General features: G+C 35.8%; 1 protein-coding gene across 1 annotated transcript; it reads left to right on the forward strand.

The window, feature by feature from the left end:
* The first annotated feature begins 11,423 nt into the window (after positions 1-11,423).
* LOC140867774 (GTP-binding protein OBGC, chloroplastic-like) lies at positions 11,424-20,360 on the forward strand. Its single transcript, XM_073272838.1, has 7 exons — positions 11,424-11,442; positions 17,231-18,226; positions 18,549-18,822; positions 18,943-19,231; positions 19,421-19,580; positions 19,760-19,868; positions 19,959-20,360. The coding sequence occupies exons 2-7, from the start codon at positions 17,244-17,246 to the stop codon at positions 20,037-20,039; spliced, it is 1,896 nt and encodes a 631-aa protein (XP_073128939.1). The 5' UTR covers positions 11,424-11,442; positions 17,231-17,243; the 3' UTR covers positions 20,040-20,360.
* The last annotated feature ends 610 nt before the right edge of the window (positions 20,361-20,970 follow it).

Raw genomic sequence — 20,970 nt, forward strand, 5'->3', positions numbered from 1 at the left:
GCAACTGCAAGGAATATCTAGAGCAGTTGGGAACTGCAAAGGGTATGTTCTATATTGAAATAAACATTTCACTTAATACTACTTCTTGGGTATTGGATACCGGATGTGGATCTCACATTTGCAATGATTTGCAGGTGATGACAAGAAGTCGCAGGCTTAGAATGGGTGAGACCCAGCTGAGGCTCGGGAATGGTTCCAGAGTTGAAGCTACAGCCATTGGAGATGTTTGTTTAATTTTGCAGAACGGTTTTAAGTTATTTTTAAGAGATGTTTTATTTGTTCCGGATTTAATTAAAAATATTATTTCTGTTTCTATGCTAGATAGAGATGGTTATTCTTGCAATTTTGTGAATGGGATTTGCAATATTTACAAGAATGAATGTTTGATTGGAAATGGACAACTTGAAAACGATCTATACAACTTAAAACTAAAAGACGTTCCAATAAATTATGTTGATAAACCGGCGACAACAAACAAAAGGAAAATCGATAGTCAAAACCCGGCAAACCTTTGGCACGCTAGGCTAGGTCATATTTCCTCAAGGAGGATGAACAAGCTAGTGGGAGAGGGCATGTTTGATATGTCTGATATTAACTCTCTACCTACTTGTGAATCCTGCCTAAAAGGAAAAATGACTAAATCTCCTTTTAAGGGGAAACCTGAACGTAGTCAAAATCTGTTGGATTTGATCCATACAGATGTTTGTGGACCATTTAGAGTTGGGACTCAATATGGCCACACCTACTTCATTACCTTTACCGATGATTATTCAAGATATGGGTATTTATATTTAATGAAATATAAGTCTGAAGCATTTGAAAAGTTCAAAGAATTCAAGGCTGAAGTAGAAAACAAGCTAGGTAAAAGTATTAAAGCACTTCGATCGGATCGAGGTGGAGAATACTTGAGTACCGAGTTTTTGGACTATCTAAAAGAGAATGAGATTCTCTCTCAATGGACTCCTCCTATGACACCACAGCTTAATGGTGTATCGGAGCGTCGCAATCGAACTTTGTTGGACATGGTTCGATCCATGATGAGCTTCACTGAGCTTCCACCTTCGTTTTGGGGCTATGCGCTTGAAACGGCGGTATTGTTGTTGAACAACGTCCACACTAAAGCAGTGGACAAAACACCATACGAGTTATGGAATGGCAAAGCTCCTAAGTATTCGTACTTGAGGATTTGGGGATGTCCAGCTTACGTGAAGCGGACAGTGGGAGATAAGTTGGATAGTCGATCCAGCTTATGTTATTTTGTAGGGTATCCGAAGAATTCAATCGGATATTATTTCTATTATCCTGCTGAAACAAAGGTGTTTGTTTCAAGGAATGCCACCTTCTTGGAGAAGGAGTTCTTATTGGATAAGAAAGGCGAGATGATGGAACTCGAAGAAATTCGAGAAGAACCCGAAATACAAAATAACGATCCTACACATCAGGAACCATTACTGGACACGCCTGAACCTAGAAGATCCGAGAGGACTTCTAGACCTCCTGTTCGATATGGTCTTCTTCTTGAAGGGGATCAAGATGAACCCGACATTGGATGTGATCCAAGAAACTTCAAGGAAGCAATTTCTGATGCGAATTCAAATTTATGGCTTGAAGCTATGCAGTCTGAATTGGATTCAATGCATACAAACCAAGTTTGGTCTTTAGTAGATCCTCCTGATGGAATTGTTCCAATAGGGTGTAAATGGATCTACAAGAGAAAGCTTGGGCCTGATGGTAAGGTATTGACCTACAAGGTGCGATTGGTGGCGAAAGGTTATACTCAAAGACAAGGAGTTGACTATGATGAAACCTTTTCACCAGTTGCAATGTTCAAGTCCATAAGAATCCTTATTGCCATAGCTGCATGGTATGATTATGAGATATGGCAAATGGATGTGAAGACTGCTTTTCTTAATGGAGACATTAAGGAAGAGATCTATATGAAGCAGCCTGAGGGGTTCACATCCATGGGAAGCGAGCATAAGGTATGCAAGCTTCAGAGATCAATTTATGGTCTAAAACAAGCATCAAGAAGTTGGAACCAGAAATTTGATGAAACAATAAAAGATTTTGGTTTCATCAAGAACCCGGAGGAACCGTGCGTGTACAAGAAAGTAGTTAAGGATGCTGTGACATTCTTAGTACTTTATGTTGATGACATCCTACTCTTTGGGAATGATGTAGGGATGTTGCAGTCAACAAAGATATGGTTATCAGGTAGATTCTCGATGAAGGATTTGGGTGAGGCATCCTACATTCTTGGGATACAGATCTATAGAGATAGATCTAAGAGAATGATAGGACTCACTCAATCAACCTACATCGACACCATATTGAAACGGTTTTCAATGGATGGGTCCAAGAGAGGACATCTACCCATGTGTCATGGAGTTTCTTTATCCAAGTCTATGTGTCCCAAGACTGATGCAGAGATAGAGAATATGACACATGTACCATATGCGTCAGCTATAGGTAGTATCATGTATGGGATGATATCTACCAGACCGGATGTAGCATTTGCTCTGAGTGTCACGAGCAGATATCAGGCTAATCCTGGTCAAATGCATTGGAAAGCCGTGAAGGACATTCTTAAGTACTTACGAAGGACTAAGAATATGTTCATGGTATATGGAGGACGAGATCTGAAATTGGAAGGCTATACCGACTCTAGCTTTCAAAGTGACGTGGATGACTCGAAGTCAACCTCTGATTTGTGTTCATGCTCAATGGCAGTGCTGTCTCTTGGAAGAGTTCCAAGCAGGACACCACAGCGGATTCCACCACTGAGGCTGAATACATTGCAGCATCAGCTGCTGCTAAAGAGGCCGTTTGGATGAGGAAGTTCGTCCAAGAGTTGGGCGTCATTCCTGAATTTGTTGGTATAGTCCCGGTGTACTGTGACAACACGGGTGCCGTTGCTCAAGCAAAGGAACCAAGGTCTCATCAAAGATCCAAACACGTACTGAGGAAATACCACATCATCCGGGAGATTGTGGAAAGAGGAGACATCACTGTCGAACGAGTGGCCTCTGCAGACAATATCGCTGATCCGCTTACTAAGCCCTTGCCAGGACCATTGTTTGACAAACATCGCGAAGCAATGGGTCTACGTAGTATGACTAGTTGGCTATAGGGCAAGTGGGAGATTGAAAGAGTGGGTGCCCAGTGAGCCAACTTGTGGCTATGGGCTTTGATGACTCTTTGTACAAACGATCTTTTGTTTAATGTAATTTACACTTTTATTAATGGCAATGACTTTATCTTTCTTCATATTGTTATATTATGATATACTGTTGTTGTTTTGATAAAGACCTTGAATATACTATAGTGTATGTAAGATGTGGTAGAACATGGGGATGTCTATCATGAAATACATCTTATAGTCACTGTATATTCTAAACTGTTCCTAGTCGATTGAGCCGTCCGATAATAAGGATAAGGATCGCTCGAGTTTGAGACTAGCATTTGCGATGCGGAGTACCACGTTTCATTGGTAGGGAACATGGAGATGTTCGAAGCATGCAAATGGATATTCATAGGATGAATAATCGAACTACCCTATCCGGACTTTTCAAGTGGTTATCACTTATCGAGTGGATAAAGTCCGCGGTTTTGGTTGTACACCATTAGTCCTTACTACTTGAAACATCATGGAGACTCTATATGCTAGTACTGTGCTTTGACTCGTTTACCGACTCTATGGGGGTCATCAGGTGTCGGGATTGGGTACAGTTACAACACATATAGGAGTCGATGCATTGTTGTCAAGGATTCACCACATACTTGCGAGTGTGGATATCCTATGCGATCTGAGGAGATATTAGTGTGACGAATCTCTGGCCAGAGTACTTGATGTGATTTAAGAAATGGTTTCTTAGTAGCACATGCGATGTCACTAATTTGATCTTCAAGATGTATTGCATAGTTATCGAATCTTGAGCGACTCTCGATATACCAATGGTTGTTGATTCGATCGGGATATATGGATGAAGGGACCGTACTGTACGCTAACCAAAATCTACTGGTTCTTGTAGGCACTATCAGTGATACCTAGGGAATCATGGGGCGATGTTGCTAGGCGCTTTACCATGATTCGTTGGGCAAGTCGGAAATCGTTGTTCCGAGTCACAAAGAGTTGTGAGCCCACGGCTAGCTGTATCCCTGAACCATTGAGGGTCACACAGTGTAATGGAGTTTTAATCCCCGTTGAGATAGTTAAATTTAAAGAGTTAAATTTAATGAACAAAGAAGTTGGACTTCTTAAATAAGAGTAAGGGAGTAGGATTTCCTAAAATGACATAGGGATGGACATTTTTGGAAACCACTGAATTCGGATTCAGGAAAATTTATCTAGACTTTAAAATGTGCAGAAATGGTTTCTGTGCGCATTGGTAAAATCGGTTTATCAATCGGAGTCACGATGAATTTTATATTAATTTCTGAACGTGCGGGCTTTGCTTGTCGGGCCTCAACTTATGACTAATGGGCCCTAAGCTGTTAGTGGCCTGCATTATAAATAAGTTATTGCAGTACAGAAATTAGACACAACTGGTCATTAATTTGAGAGACAAAAATCGAAAAACCCTAGCTCTCTCTCATAACAATTCGGCCGCCCCCCTCCCTTCTCTGCGTGAGAAATTCCGGTCTGTGATTTTGAATTGCAGTCTGGAATAGCGAATCAAATTCGTTTATTCTCTTCGTAGAAAACTTCTGATAGATTTTCTAGTGCAATCTATCAGAGGGATTAAACCTCCGTTCGTGGACCTGATAGAAGGAGTTCATCAGTTCCTGGGAGATACAAGAAGCGCAGAGAAATCTGTGTGGTGTCCAATAATCTCGCTTCGAGATTGAAGGTAAAATTTAATAATTGTTATTTAATTTTACACACACTAATAATTTAATCGTTAAACGGTTGATACCCACACTATGGAATTGTTCCATAATAAAATTTTTAAACTTCCGCTGCACCGGGTATCAATCGTGATTGATCTGAACGCCAGTTTTCCAACACACAATATATCAAAATATATCAAAAATATATAATAAATCACGCACACACACAAACATGCCAAAGTGTGTGTGAGAGAACGCAGGCGCGAGCGCGCCAATGAAGTAGCACGGGCGCGCCTTGGCTTCCACCCATTCGACTTCGTTTCAGCATTTTCTTCAAGTTTTTTTCAATTTCTTGATCCCTTTGGTCTTGGAAAATGTCATAATAATTTCCAAAGTTACTTCCATGCTCTTCAACTAAATTTTCATGGATCCCAAATTCTTCAATTCTTAATGGAAAATTAAGAGACATTTCTTGGAACCATATGAATTTTCGAGCGCCTTCTAGATTCATATCATTATATTGAATAAAGGACCGATCATTTTTTTTTAAATGTGTACTTGATATTTTATTATGTTACAGATGAATAGTTCTAAATGTTTTACCTAGAATATTCTAGTAAGCTAAGTGTTTGCCAGAGATGATGTGTATTGTCAGGGGCATAATGAAAAATTATACTAAGTACTGTGGACTGTGTGAATAGAAGATTAGACTGAGAAGGAAGCGCGACCCTAGGCTTGTATTAATCTGGAAGTCTCTCATGTTTTCAGATGGTTATTCAGGGGGAGACTACCTTAGTCTAGTATTTTGCAACAGTCACAGTGAAAGTATAATGATATTGGAAGTATCTCGTGAAGATTTAAGAGATTTTGGAGCACCTAATCCAATCTACTAAATCGCATGCATTAAATTAAATAAATATTATGATTATTATTTTTAAGTTTAATCGATTTAAATTTCTTATTTGAATTATTTGTCAATAAAATATTATTATTTATTCAAATGATTTTTATTGTACTAACTATTTAATTAATACTTTTAATTGTTTAAGTTTATTTGTCTAAATGATTTTATTGTGCAAATTAATTTTTTTATATATTTTAAAAGTTTAATATTGCTTATTTAAATAATTTTAATTGTTTAGATTATTCATTTAAATGATTTTAACTGTTCCGCTTATTTATTTAAAATTACATAAGTTTATTGGATAAATATTTAAATGATTTTAACTGTTTAGCTTATTTATTTAAATACTTTTGATTGTCCAACTTATTTATTTTTAAATAACTTATGTTTAGCGGTTAGTTATTTTAAATTATTTTAAATGTCTAGCTTATTTATTTAAATGCTTTGAACTGTCCAAGTCGTTTTAAAGGTTTTTATTCCTCGTGTGTGTTTATTTAAACGTTCATCTAGTTTGTTTAAATTATTTTAATCGCTCTATTTATTATTTAAATATTTTATTTATTGATGTGACATCAAAGTATTTAAAGTGTCTATTTTAATTTCTAAATTAATGTTTATAAATTTTCTTCAGATGTCTATTTTTTTAATTATTAAATGAATTATTCTTGAGATTTTGAGTTCAGTGACTTCCGGCTCCGGCACAGGTGATGGTGGATTTGGCGGTAAAACCTTAAATTTTATTTTTAAAGCTAAAATTTATGGGAGTTGAGGAAAATAAATGAGATTTTTACTTTAAAAATTTTTCGAGTGCAAAAAATCGCGTAAATGCATTCTTGCGCTTATTTTTCAATATTTCTTAAAATTAGCCTTTTTGACAAGTACTAGAAAAATTCTATTCTTATAATTATTTTAGGATTCGTAAACTTAGAAATTTAAAATAGGTGAAAAAATTTAAGGAGCTAAAGTTGTAAAACAAAAAGTGACACTTTTACAAGTGTAGTAGCACTTTTTAATACACTACACTCACACCACCTACCTATACATACACACATTAAAACAGATACATACACTATACCTAGAATGTTCCATACAACTTAAACCAATCTCATTTTTCTAACCCTAGCTCCTTCAACTAGCCGCCTCTCTCCCTCAAGCTCCCTCCAAAGTCGTCGGCCATCACTCCTAGCCGTCACCAGCCACCGAAGACCCTCCCCCACCACTGTGCCACCCCGGAGCCACCTCTTGGAGGTTGGTTTATCTACTGGACGCCACCATTCAAAATATTTTTATTTTGATATGAAAATATGTATGTTGAGATATGTATGTATGATTTTCAAGAATTTCAAGAGCATGATGTTTTTATATTTTAATGGTTTGAAGAGCATGTTATGTGATGGTACGAAATCGTGAAGCATAAGTCGTTCTTGTCAAGTTATTGAGTTTGATTCAAGAGATACATGTTTATTTTAAAGTTTTGATGAGTTCCAGAGCTTCAAAGATATGTTTTAATTAAATTATATAGCTATAGTAATAGAAAATGTCATATTTTGAAGTATTGAGTTAGTTTTAGTTAAAGCATTGAAATGTTGCATGTGCTCGATTGTCTCGGATTAGCGACACTCATTACAATTTTAAAGATAAATATTAGTGTACTTATTCAAATGATATGAGGCTAATTATATTTGAAAAATAACTTATTTATCTACAACTTTCGTGTTTTGAGTTTTGTCAAAATCATTTTTGAAGATTGGTCAAAAATGCCCCGAAGTGTGTCGAATATTTTGAAATTCCGGCAATGACATAGCTCGGGATAATGCGTATAACATTTTACTGAAAACTCCAATTGAAGTGAGGTTTTCTGCATTAGAAAGCCAAGAGTAAGATCTACAACTTTCATGTTTATCACTTTTCCAAAGTATGGGCTCCAGAACTCAAAATATCAGTGTGAATGCATAGCAACTGCAGTGCAGCAGAATTGTCAATGCGCAAGTATAGCGCCCCAGCGCTTTTCTTTAAGCGCTGGAGCGCTGTAGCCTGAAATTAATTTTCTTAAGTTTTGATTTTAGGGTCCTAAATTCATGGTTATGATCCTTAAAGGCTTCTAAAGTATATTTAAGAGTTTCTATGCAAAAAAGTTTCAAGTTTTAAGTCAAGAACGAAAAAAACGACTTACGTGGATCGATTACGTTATGTGATGCATGTACATGTCTATGTTTCATTCATGAAACCTATTTTCAATATGAAAGTATGATTTTTATCATTTATGACATGCATGAAGTTATCGAGTAAAGTTTTATGTTCATGAATGAAAGTTATGAAGGAAGTTACGATGAAATAATGATGCTTCATAATGAATGAAATGATATGATGAAAGATGAAAGTTATGATGAAATGAAAGATGATAAAGCATGAATGAATAATGTTATGATGAAGCATGAATATATGATATGTTGATGCATGAAAATATTTTGATATTTTATGTGTCTTTGTGGTGGCAATACGGGACTGGTACTCCGGTTTGGGCTCCGGAGGGACCTTTTTAAATATGGCTCAATGTACGGGTTAGGTCCTCCGGGATGAGCTCCGGAGGAGCCTCCGAAAATGAAAGAATGAATGCTATGAGGCTTAGTGCCATATGCGTTGATCAACAAGAAAAGATGAATGTGCCCATTATGATGGTTGCCACAATTTCACATAATTCATCACCCCAAAATGATAAGTTTTTATGTTATGTTCATGGTTTATGTTCACGGTTTGATGTTGTCCAAGATGCATGATTTTATTTATTAGATGTTAAGTGGAAATATTTATTTAAGAATAAAATGGTAAAGTTTTGAGAATATGCATGAATTCTATTTTCAAGATTTAAAGTTAAGTGAGTTGATGTTCATGTTTAAGTTCCTTGCATCTTTTAAAAGTTTTCAAGTTCATGTTTAAGATTTTAAGTTTAAAGTTTCATGATGTTTACGTTAAAATTCTTCAAGTTCAAGGCATCATGTTATGTATGTTCAAGTCATTTTATGTTTAAAGTATTTTGAAGCTATAATGATATCAATATGCTTATTTTAATCTTGCTGAGTCTTTTAGACTCACTATACTTGAATGGTGCAGATGGTTTAGCAGTTTTGATTTAAAAAGCTTTGGTAGCACGGCTGAAGAGTCCAAGAGGCAAAGACATTGCATGACACAATAGTTCAAAAGCTCTGATATATTTAAAGAGAAAATATTTATCTAAGTTTATTTATGTTATGTTGTTATAATATTTTATGTACGATGTTTAAATGTAATGGTTTAATTATTTTCATTGTCAGTCTTTTAAAGATGAGTTTTGAGGATCTCAAATGTTTCATCTTTCAAATGTATTTTATATACATAGTTAATTAATTAAACTCACTTTCCCCTATCCTCTTAAAATGTTAGTAGCAGATTTTGACGTGCCGTAATTTAGATGGACTTAAATGTAGGGTTGCATCCGTGTTTCATATAATGAATTTGTTGATTTACTAGAGCGATGCACTCCCATCATAGTTTAAAAAGTTTAGAAAAATTTCCTCAATCTTTTTCCGCAACTCTTTTAAATAAATGTTTTAAAATACGGGACGTCACATTTGCACTGCTGTGAGCTTTAAAATATTTGAGTTGCACCAGTATCACCAGCTATAGCTTTGGTAAAGTGACAAACGCTCGATCCTACAATTGGTATCATATCCAAGGTCATAGGTTTGATTCTCAGTGATTGCAAAGAGTGCAATTATTGAGAGAAAGATTGTCGTGGTGCAATAATTGTCCCTGCTGGGTAAAGCAATCAAACTATTACGCTTGGGATGCTGTGTGGTTTAAAATATTTGAGTTGCACTATTACCACCAGCTATAGCTGGTAAAACGGCAAGTGTTTTCCTAAAGGTTCGAATCTCATTGATTTCAAAGAGTAAAATTACTGGGAGGGAGATTCTTGGGGTGCAATAATTGTTCCTGCTGGGTAGAGCAATCGAACGATGGTGCTTGGGCTGCTGTGCGGTTTAAAAGATTTGAGTTACACCATTACCACAAACTATAACTTTTAGTAAAGAGGCAAGCGTTCTGTTCTATAAAAGTTATTTTAATGTCAAAAAAAAAAATCATTAGTAGAAGGTGTTTCGTGTTTTATGAAAATATATAAGGATATATTTTGAAAAAAAAAAATTTTAAATAAGATTTTTTTTAAAAAAAAAATTAAGATCACCGAAAATTTTTAAAAATAACTTATAAGCTGTTAAACATCTTATTTTGACAACTTTATAAACTGTATGGAAAAAAAATCACCAAACAAATTTCAGCAACTTACAAGGTCCATAACTCACACACTCTCCTAATTATAAAAATGTAAAATAATGAATTAGTTTCCGTTTAGACATGTAGTTTAAAAAAAATTAGTGTTTTATAAGTGAAAAAAACTAAAAATGTGTGCGGACAAGATTTTGGTAAAATGTTTTGAAAAATAGTATTAAAAAAAATGTTCTTTATGTATAATTTTTAAAGAACAGTTGATAACTGTATTTATGAACTTTTAATGGATGTTTTTAATGGAATTCAATGATTAAAATCAAAACACATTAATTTTAAATTGTTAATATAGTTTATTGAGTAATTGTAATATTTAATTTAAAATATTTTATAAAATGAAAGTGTTATTTACATTCCAAAAAATATTAATAATAATCCAACATATCTATATAATTCTTTATAGACAAAATATCCCTAATCAACTACTTTCCTCATATAATAAAGTATCTATTTACCATAAAAAAAATCAAATTCAATCATTCTATTTACCAAAAACTTAAATTTTAATATCTACAAAATTTGTCATTATTTTTGGGTATGCAATAACAAAAAAAAAAATCCTTTTTTAATCTTAAATATTAATATTAATCATATTATATGTCAAAATTTTACATGATATATATACAAAATGTTATTCATTTATGTATATATATATATAATACCTAAAATTCATATTTCGTTAATAATCATTTCTTCTAAATTATATTAAGTATTAAAATCAAGTTATGGTTAATTATTTTAGGTCTTTTGTTTAGAAGAATGTTTATCGTACAAATTAACTTCCAATTTTCATAACATAAGAATAAACAATTATTTTTTCAAACATAATAATAAATGATTGTTTTTTTTATTAGAGTAATCTTTACTATTTTATTAAGGCTGTGAGCCTTAGAAAAAATGTTTTGTTGTTTTGGTCTGGATTTTCTTAATCCAAAAATACTCCTCCACTCACCCATGTTCTTTCTATTATTTTCAATTTACATTTTTTTTTAATTTTTTCCATCTTTTTTAATTCTATTCATGTATTAGGTCGCACACACATCAGGTGTGACTAAATTGCTAGTAATAAATGATTGTTGTTTTAATGAATAAATGAAAAACAGTTGAACCAAAAAAGAAAAAAAAAATGAAGTAGAAGTTTAGATGAGCACTTTGCTGAACGAATAGTTGGATACGCAGCCGAAGATTGTGCCACCAGTTCTCTTTTCAAAATGTCATTTTCCTCCATCTTTTCACACTGCACACCTCTCTGCTCATCTCTCTCTAAGCCCAATTCCAATTCAAAGAAACAGCGTTTCATCACAAACCCGAAACCAAACAATTTCCAACTCCAGAACTATGGAGAAGCCACCAGCTTTACCCGCCTCCCTCCTAAAGACGATTTTGTTATCGATAATCCAAATACAGTCAACAGAATACAATGATAGAAATACCCATAAATAAACAATGTATATTACAATCAAATCGAACAGTGTATCAAATCCTAACAACTAAAGGAAACTCAATGGAACCCTGAATCCTGGTCTCTGCCATGCTGTGAACCTCCGGCTTTTCCCAATCTGAGACCTGCCCCATCAAATTGGGTGTCCAGAAAATACAAAAATACTAGATGTGAGCGACTACGCTTAATACAAAAGCAATGATATATAAAAAAAAATATGATTCAAGAATGACTTAAAACCTAGCAAAACTCAATCTGCTCAGGGGCGCCAATCGAATTTGCAATACCGGCTGGAGGGCGACTCCGCGGGGTACATCCACATACTTGCCCTATCACCATAGCGTCAGTCTCCGCCGTCGTGGCAACTCCTGGCGATAGACAAAACAATACGATGTTGAGCCTCCCCTCACATGACCCATCTCTAAAAAGATACAGTCTAGAGTAATCAGGCATGTGCTAAAACAGTAAAACAGTAAAACATGACACATACAATGTAACATATAAGTATATATATCATGTCGGCTATCTCAGTCGGTACTTACGTACCTCAAACTCAGCAATAAGAGCAACTTAGCAAGTCCTGTTCTCTAGTACAAGCCTATAATCATATAGTCTTTATATCACTTATAGTGCTCTAAAAGTTTTAACTAGACTATCAGATAATCCCTAAAGCTATTAGGGACCCAAAATTATACTGGTCCGTCATCAGCCCGTTGATGGAGATTGCCTCAAAACTTAGCCACAGCTCCTCTACTATCCCTGTAGCGCTCCGCCACTCCCATACTTCCATTAAGACGCCAAGAAAGCCCTAAAATCGAATAGAAGGGACTAGAATAGAGAAAGAGAAGGTGAATGGGTGAATGGAAAGTGAGCTTCGGCACCCCTATAAATTGACAACGATCAAAACCTCCGATCACACGATCAGAACTTCCGATCAGATCAAACGTCCGATCCCCTCTTTTGATCTCCCCCTGCCAACCACGTGTCCTTCGTCTAGAAGATGGCTGCCGACTGTCGATCGGAGCTTCCGATCCCCTTTTCGGAGCTTCAGATCTCCACCAATGACGTCATCAAGCTGACCTCACTCTTGGACACCTGGCTGGAACGATCGGAGCTTCCGATCCCATCTGATTCCGAACGCAACATAGCTTCCGAACTCAAAGCACTTCGGACCCTCCGGACTGTGGATCGGTGCTTCCAATCTGTCCCTTAACTCCGGATCCTCTGGGCTATTTTATAGCGTTTTGGATCCATTTCTGAACTCTACACGCCCATTTGGAAATCCCTTAATCTAGTTTTACCCAAATTTAATCATGATTACAATGTTAATTACTCATTTTGGGTACCGTTCACTCCAAATGGCCTTTACGAAACTGATGCCTGAGAACCAAAACCAGATGTTGATCCCCCAAATGACTGCGGACAATCTCTCTTCATGTTGCCCATCTTGCCATAACGCAAACAGGCCTTGCTGCCCCATGGCATTTGTTGGGCGGATGTCATCCTCCACAATTCTCACACTGACCTTTCTTCTTTCCAAAATAGAAAACACCCCCACCAGAACCCAAATAAGAAGAAGATTCACCAGGATTCTTGAAATATTGGGGTTTAGGCCCCAAATAACTACCCGGTCAGAGAGAAGAGAATGACATGTTATGTTGGAGACTGTTTTCCTCCTATCGAAATCGATTAACCAATCTCTCGTACGGTGTTTGATCATCACAGAAAGCCAATCAGTCATGGATATCTGGTTTGAGACCCGGAAGAAAGTGGCCGTACTTGGACTACGAGCTGGCATCAATATTTGGAAAAAATGGCAATAACTCCAAGAACTTTTGCTGATACTCGTTTACCATCATGTTGCCTTGCTTTAGATTCAGGAGATTGTTGGTCTTAGCCTGGTGAAGTGGCGGAGGAAAATAAAATTTCAGAAATGATGTACGGAACGCAGCCCATGTACCTACGCCTCGCTCAAATATCATGGGGGAAGAAGTGGACTTTGACCACTTGCGAGCACTCCCTTCTATTAAGAGGTTAACTACTTCCATCCGTTTCTCTTCAGTGCACTGGAAAACATGGAATCAACTCTCCATTCACTCAAGCCAGTTCTCCGCATCCTCTGGAGATTCAGCTCCCACGAGCAGTTTTGGCCCCATCTGAATGAATTTATGCATGTCAAAATGATGTCGCCCATCCCGATGGTGATGTTATCCACGATGATGCTTTCGCTTCTCATCATCACACCCAGCGTCCACCGACGCTCCCATGACTCTCGTCTCCACGGTCTACAATCTACAAAAGCAACATAAATTAACCCCAAGATTGTTTTCCTAAATCCAAAATCTCAATGCATGCTCTGATACCATAAATGTAGCGACTCGCACCCGAATCATATACTAATCAAACTTAAGCATGCAATAAATATCTTAAAACACAATAATACAATTAATAACCAGCGAAAACTCAAATGATTCAATAATCCAACTGGCGGAATAGAATCGATAATGAAATAAACTATAATAACTATTATACAACCCGATCTAAATATAATACTGAAATCCACAAATGAGACCTGATACGGAACAACTCACAACACTGCAGCAACACAACTAACGCTACCTCCCGGTCCATCCATCCTAAGCCCCGACTTGTGGAATGGGTTGTCCAAAACCAAAAATCAGGACATGATCTAACAACGCTCAGTACTAAAGTATGAGTATACACATTGTATGAATGCTAATGCAAATGAACGGATATCGAAAATCTATCACGGTAAAAAAAACTACTCAATCAAATGCGTCCTGGTATATAACACGTTATGTTGTCGCATCAAGAGGTGGCTCACACACCAAAATAGAAATGTGGATATAGGTGACCTGATACTATGATCAAACGAGTCCAACCATTCACTCAAGAACTCGGGGTTGAGCGAATCCTCGACAAGTTATATCAATGTACACTCTCAACATGATAATGCATGCAGCTAATAATCGTGACATAATATATGCACATAAGTAATGTCATATAAACATGCAAACATAGAGCATGCATACTTAACCAGGATATCTCGGATAGTATGTCCATACCTCAATACAAGAAACCTAGAAACACTGGCCTTCTAGTCCAATCTTATAAAAAGATAATCATCATATCACTTACTACACACTAAAAACCTTAAATAGACTAATAGATACTCATATGATCTAATCAGAGCCTTGAATTATACCTGCGTCCATCGTTAGACCTTTAATGTCGATGGCCTCAAACTCAAGGCACAACTCCGCTACAATCTCCATAGTTTCTCGATATCGACTGGCCCTCAAGATGATGCCCGAAAGCTTTCCAAACCAAAAAGAAATGAGAGAGAAAAGTGTGAATTGGAAATGTAAAGTGAAGCCCTCAGGTCTTATTTATAGGAAATGATCGGAACTACTGATCCTAAGTTCGGAGCTTCCCATCTCTCCATCCGAGCTTTCAATTTCTAGCCATCGAATGCGTGTTTTTGATTGGACAACACACTGCTTTCGACGGAGTACGGACCTTCTGAACTGGGGTTTGGAGCTTCCGAACTCTCACAAGTCAATTCACCAATCAGAAAACCCATACTTTCTTATCCAAAGGTGATCAGACCTTCCAAACTCACCCTCTTCCTTTGAAGCACATCGTTACTTCCGAACTGCTCTTTGGAGCTTCCGAACTGTCCAATAAAATAAATCTCTTGAAACCATTTTCGATCATTCTAAATCCAATTTTCAAGTCCTTAAATCCAATTGGGAAGCCTCATGTTTAGGCATTTGATCGGCCTACTACAAGTAGAGCGATCGAACCATGATGCTTGGAATGTTCTGCAGTTTAAAATATTTGAGTTGCACCATTACCATCGGTTATAGTTTTTGGTAAAATGACAAGCCCTCGATCTACAATTGGTATTAGAGTCAAGGTCAATTTTTCATGATGGATAGAGCGATCGAACCATGGTGTTTGCACTGCTGTGAGCTTTAAAATATTTGAGTTGCACCAGTATCACCATCTATAGCTTTGGTAAAGCGACAAACGCTCGATCCTACAATTGGTATCATATCCAAGGTCATAGGTTTGATTCTCAGTGATTGCAAAGAGTGCAATTATTGAGAGAAAGATTGTCGTGATGCAATAATTTTCCCTGCTGGATAAAACAATCAAACTATTACGCTTTGGCTGCTGTGTGGTTTAAAATATTTGAGTTGCACCATTACCACCAGCTATAGCTTTTGGTAAAACGGCAAGTGTTTTCCTAAAGGTTCGAATGTCATTGATTTCAAAAAGTAAAATTATTGGGAGGGAGATTCTTGGGGTGCAATAATTGTTCCTACTGGGTAGAGCAATCGAACGATGGTGTTTGGGCTGCTGTGCGGTTTAAAAGATTTGAGTTACACCATTACCACAAACTATAACTTTTGGTAAAGAGGCAAGCGTTCGGTTCTATAAAAGTTATTTTAATGTCAAAAAAAAAATTCATTAGTAGAAGGTGTGTCGTGTTTTATGAAAATATATAAGGATATATTTTGAAAAAATAAAATTTCAAATAAGATTTAAAAAAAAAAATTAAGATCACCGAAAATTTTTAAAAATAACTTATTAGCTGTTAAACATCTTATTTTGACAACTTTATAAACTGTATGGAAAAAAAATCACCAAACAAATTTCAGGAACTTACAAGGTCCATAACTCACACACTCTCCTAATTATAAAAATGTAAAATAATGAATTAGGTTCCGTTTAGACATGTAGTTTAAAAAAAATTAGTGTTTTATAAGTGAAAAAAAACTAAAAATGTGTGCGGACAAGATTTTGGTAAAATGTTTTGAAAAATAGTTTTAAAAAAAATGTTCTCCATGTATAATTTTTAAAGAACAGTTGATAACTATATTTATAAACTTTTAATGGATGTTTTTAATGGAATTCAATGATTAAAATCAAAACACATTAATTTTAAATTGTTAATATAGTTTATTGAGTAATTGTAATATTTAATTTAAAATATTTTATAAAATGAAAGTGTTATTTACACTCCAAAAAATGTTAATAATAATCCAACATATCTATATAATTCTTTATAGACAAAATATCCCTAATCAACTACTTTCCTCATATTATAAAGTATCTATTTACCATAAAAAAAAATCAAATTCAATCATTCTATTTACCAAAAACTTAAATTTTAATATCTACAAAATTTGTCATTATTTTTGGGTATGCAATAACAAAAAAAAAAATCCTTTTTTAATCTTAAATATTAATTTTAATCATATTATATGTCAAAATTTTACATGATATATATACAAAATGTTATTCATTTATATATATACAAAATGTTATTCATTTTAAATGTTTTTTTATTAGAGTAATCTTTACTATTTTATTAAGGTTGACAGTCTTAGAAAAACTGTTTTGTTGTTTTGGTCTGGATTTTTTTAATCCAAAAATACTCCTCCACTCACCCATGTTCTTTCTATTATTTTCAATTTACATTTTTTTTTTAATTTTTTCCATCCTTTTTAATTCTATTCATGTATTAGGTTGCACACACATCGAGTGTGCCTCAATTGCTAATAATAAACGATTGTTGTTTTAATGAATAAATGAAAAACTGTTGAACCAAAAAAGAAAAAAAAAAAAAAATGAAGTAGAAGTTTAGATGAGCACTTTGCTGAACGAATAGTTGGATACGCAGCCGAAGATTGTGCCACCAGTTATCTTTTCAAAATGCCATTTTCCTCTATCTTTTCACACTGCACACCTCTCTGCTCATCTCTCTCTAAGCCCAATTCCAATTCAAAGAAACAGCGTTTCATCACAAACCCGAAACCAAACAATTTCCAACTCCAGAACTATGGAGAAGCCACCAGCTTTACCCGCCTCCCTCCTAAAGACGATTTTGTTATCGATAATTCACCTTCCCACGTGTTGGCTGAAGTAATCAAGGTATCTGATTTTAAGCTTACGCCCACCAAAACACGGAATCTTGGAGAGGATACTGGGTTTAGTTCAAGAAATGGAAATGTTAAAGAAAACTTTAAATTTGATAACGAGGATTTTGAACTTCATGATTTGAATTCGGATTCCGAGGATGAGGATGAGGGAATTAGCAAGACGGTGGGGTTTGATTATGAACGGTTTGAGTTATATGAAGTGAATTCGGATTCAGAGTACCACGATGAGGATGATTTTGATGATGAAGAAGCTGGGTTGGGGAATGAATCGGAGGAAATCAAGGAGAAGGAGAAAGGAGTGCCGGCAGTGATGAGGTGTTTTGATAGGGCAAAAATATATGTAAAATCGGGCGACGGTGGAAATGGGGTGGTGGCTTTCAGGAGGGAGAAATTTGTGCCGTTGGGGGGACCATCTGGCGGAGATGGTGGGAGGGGAGGAAATGTGTATGTGGAGGTCGATGAATCAATGAATTCATTGTTGTCATTTAGGAATAGTGTACATTTTCGAGCCGGAAGGGGCAGACATGGGCAAGGGCAGCAGAAAGTCGGAGCAAAAGGTGAAGACATGTTGATTAAGGTTCCTCCGGGGACTGTTGTGAGGGAGGCTAATGGTAGTGTGCTCTTTGAGGTGTTGCATCCAGGGCAGAGGGCATTGTTATTGCCAGGAGGGAGAGGTGGGAGGGGGAATGCTTCTTTTAAGACGGGAATGAATAAAGCGCCCAAGATTGCGGAGAATGGAGAAGAAGGGACTGAAATGTATGTACTTTTAATTATATTTACTTTGGTAATAATATGCAATTGTTAGATGTGGGACGGAGTGATATACCTCTCAAATTTTTTAAACCCAACATCATGCTCAGCTGTATATTTCCATTGTTGTGGCACATTCTTTCACATGATATGTTTCGACTGGCAGATGGGAGTTTCCTGATTTATTTGTTGTATATGTCCGTTTTCAGGGTAAACGAGTTGTAGGTAAAAGAGTTGTACGATACCGGGTTTGATTGGTTTGGTTATTCATATTTTGTAACTCTTCTATTCAATTGTAAAATATGACAGTGTTGTTGGCCATGGCCAGGTGGTTCGAGTTGGAGTTGAAGTTGGTTGCGGATGTTGGGATTGTTGGAGCTCCAAATGCTGGGAAAAGCACGTTTCTTAGTGTCATCAGTGCTGCAAAGCCTGAAATTGCTAATTATCCCTTCACCACATTGCTGCCAAATCTCGGCGTCGTTTCATTTGATTATGATGCTACTATGGTAGTTGCTGATTTACCAGGCTTACTAGAAGGAGCGCACCGAGGTTTTGGATTAGGACATGAGTTTCTTAGGCATACAGAGAGATGTTCGGTTCTGGTACACTCTGTTCCAGAATTATTGTTTGTGTTCTTATAGTTTTCAAGTTCTATCTTTTTGCAGTATTCTTCTGATTTATTTTAAACAAAATGTGTGGTGGAAACTAAATAATGAGTGTAGGTGCATATAGTTGATGGCTCATCAGAGCAGACCGAGTACGAGTTTGATGCTGTCCGTCTTGAGCTGGAAATGTTTAGTCCTGAACTCGCTCAAAAGCCTTTTATTGTAGCATTTAACAAAATGGATCTACCGGAAGCACGAGAAAAATGGGCTTCATTTAAAGAGACTTTACAAGCTCGTGGAATTGAAGCTTTTTGTATGAGTGCAGTTACGAGGGAAGGCACAGATGAAGTGATAAGTTCTGCACATGAACTTGTTCGGAATAAAACTAGGGAGAATAATGATAAGGGTGAGAAACTGTTTATCTTTTCCTCAATAGTTTATGATCTTTTTTTTTTCTTTATTGAGTTTATACTATGATTTCATTCTCTCATTCTTTATTCACTTCGGCCAAAAAGCACATGGATTTTTGGTGTTAGATATGCTATTTTCTTATTATAGGACAATGGTTTGCCTAATTCTGTTTTGTTTACCGCAGTTATGATGGATCCGATAAACCTGAATTATATGGCTGATAAGTTGCAGAAGCAGCGGGCAGTGCCTATAAACGAGTTCAATATCTCACATGATGACAGCAGTAATGCTTGGCATGTTGACGGAGCCGGTTTGCAACGGTTTGTCCAGATGACCAACTGGAGGTATAAGCTTAATTTATCCTTAGAAACGCGTGAGAGGGCACGATGTTTGGTTTGGGTTTCTTGATAACATATCTTGTTTCATGCGACAAACATCTGTTGCTAAAAATTTCATTGCAGCATTAACTAATACTGGATGTTGTATTCAAACTTATCCTATTTTTTCTTTTTTGGATAAACAGATACAAAGATTCTGAACGAAGATTTCAGCATGTTCTAGAGGCATGTGGAGTGACAAAATCGCTCAAGAAACTTGGAGTAAAAGAGGGTGATACTGTGATTGTCGGAGAGGTATCCTGATATTCTTTTTTTTCTTTTCCAGTATTTGTTCAACACGAGACTTTTTCAAGCATAATTAAGGTGTTTATTGGTTCCTTGAAGATGGAAATGATTTGGAATGATGCACCAGACGGTTCAAGTCCCTCAACCAGGAACAGATGGGCTGCAGAAAAATTTGAGTGACTCGTACTGACACAGATGCTTGATGTCGAATTATGGAGCTGCTCGTGAAGATTTGCGAATTCCTGGTAGTTAAACTACTACATGTAGGCTATATCAATGTTTCTTGACATATTTGTGCAATTCATGAAATAATGCAGAAAAGATGAAATATATTTATTCATTCGGATGTGAGGTAGATCAGTAGATGTCTACTTGTTACATTGACCAAGTTAAAGTTACTGTGTAATTAAATGTACACCAAGGAGGTAAATATGAATGCCCCTTTGAGTTATTTATCGATTTGCTTACATAGTTGATGGAAAGAAATGTTTCTAAATTTTTTAGAACATGTGTATCATTTATATAAACTAGTGAAAAATGCACATAATTTGCATGTGTAAAATAAAGGTTTTTTTATATGTAATTTTTTTTTTTGAAAGCAAAAAAATGGAGTGAGTGAGAGGTTTAGTGAGATAGTAGATAAGAAGGGGTAATTACGGAATAAATAATTTTGGTGTCCTAAAAGTTAGTTAGTATAGTATGCTCATCTATAGATATCCAAGAAAATAGATTTTGAAACTCCTGATTTTTAAGAACTACAAGATAATAAAATCTTGATTTTTTATTATTCAATACCAAGAAGATTGGATTTTTAAAGTTTGTATATCCAGATAAAATATATACAACATAATCAGATTGAACTAGCAAGTTATCTGCAACCAAGGAGTCAAATATTAAAGATAGAATTATATTCAAACCTTGAAAGCTAGATGTCCTAGTTGAACCCAACTATTATTCTGAAGTCTTAAAGATTATTATTTTTTTGAGTTTATTTATGAAATAAACTAGTTTGGTTTAGACTGTACTACGAGACTTGTTGGTTTCGAATTTTATTTGAAACCAACACCGATGTTACCGGCTTTGGAAGCGGGGGCGTGACAGAAATGATATC

This window comes from Henckelia pumila, chromosome 1 (genome assembly GCF_033568475.1).
Source record: "Henckelia pumila isolate YLH828 chromosome 1, ASM3356847v2, whole genome shotgun sequence".
NCBI lineage: Eukaryota > Viridiplantae > Streptophyta > Magnoliopsida > Lamiales > Gesneriaceae > Henckelia > Henckelia pumila.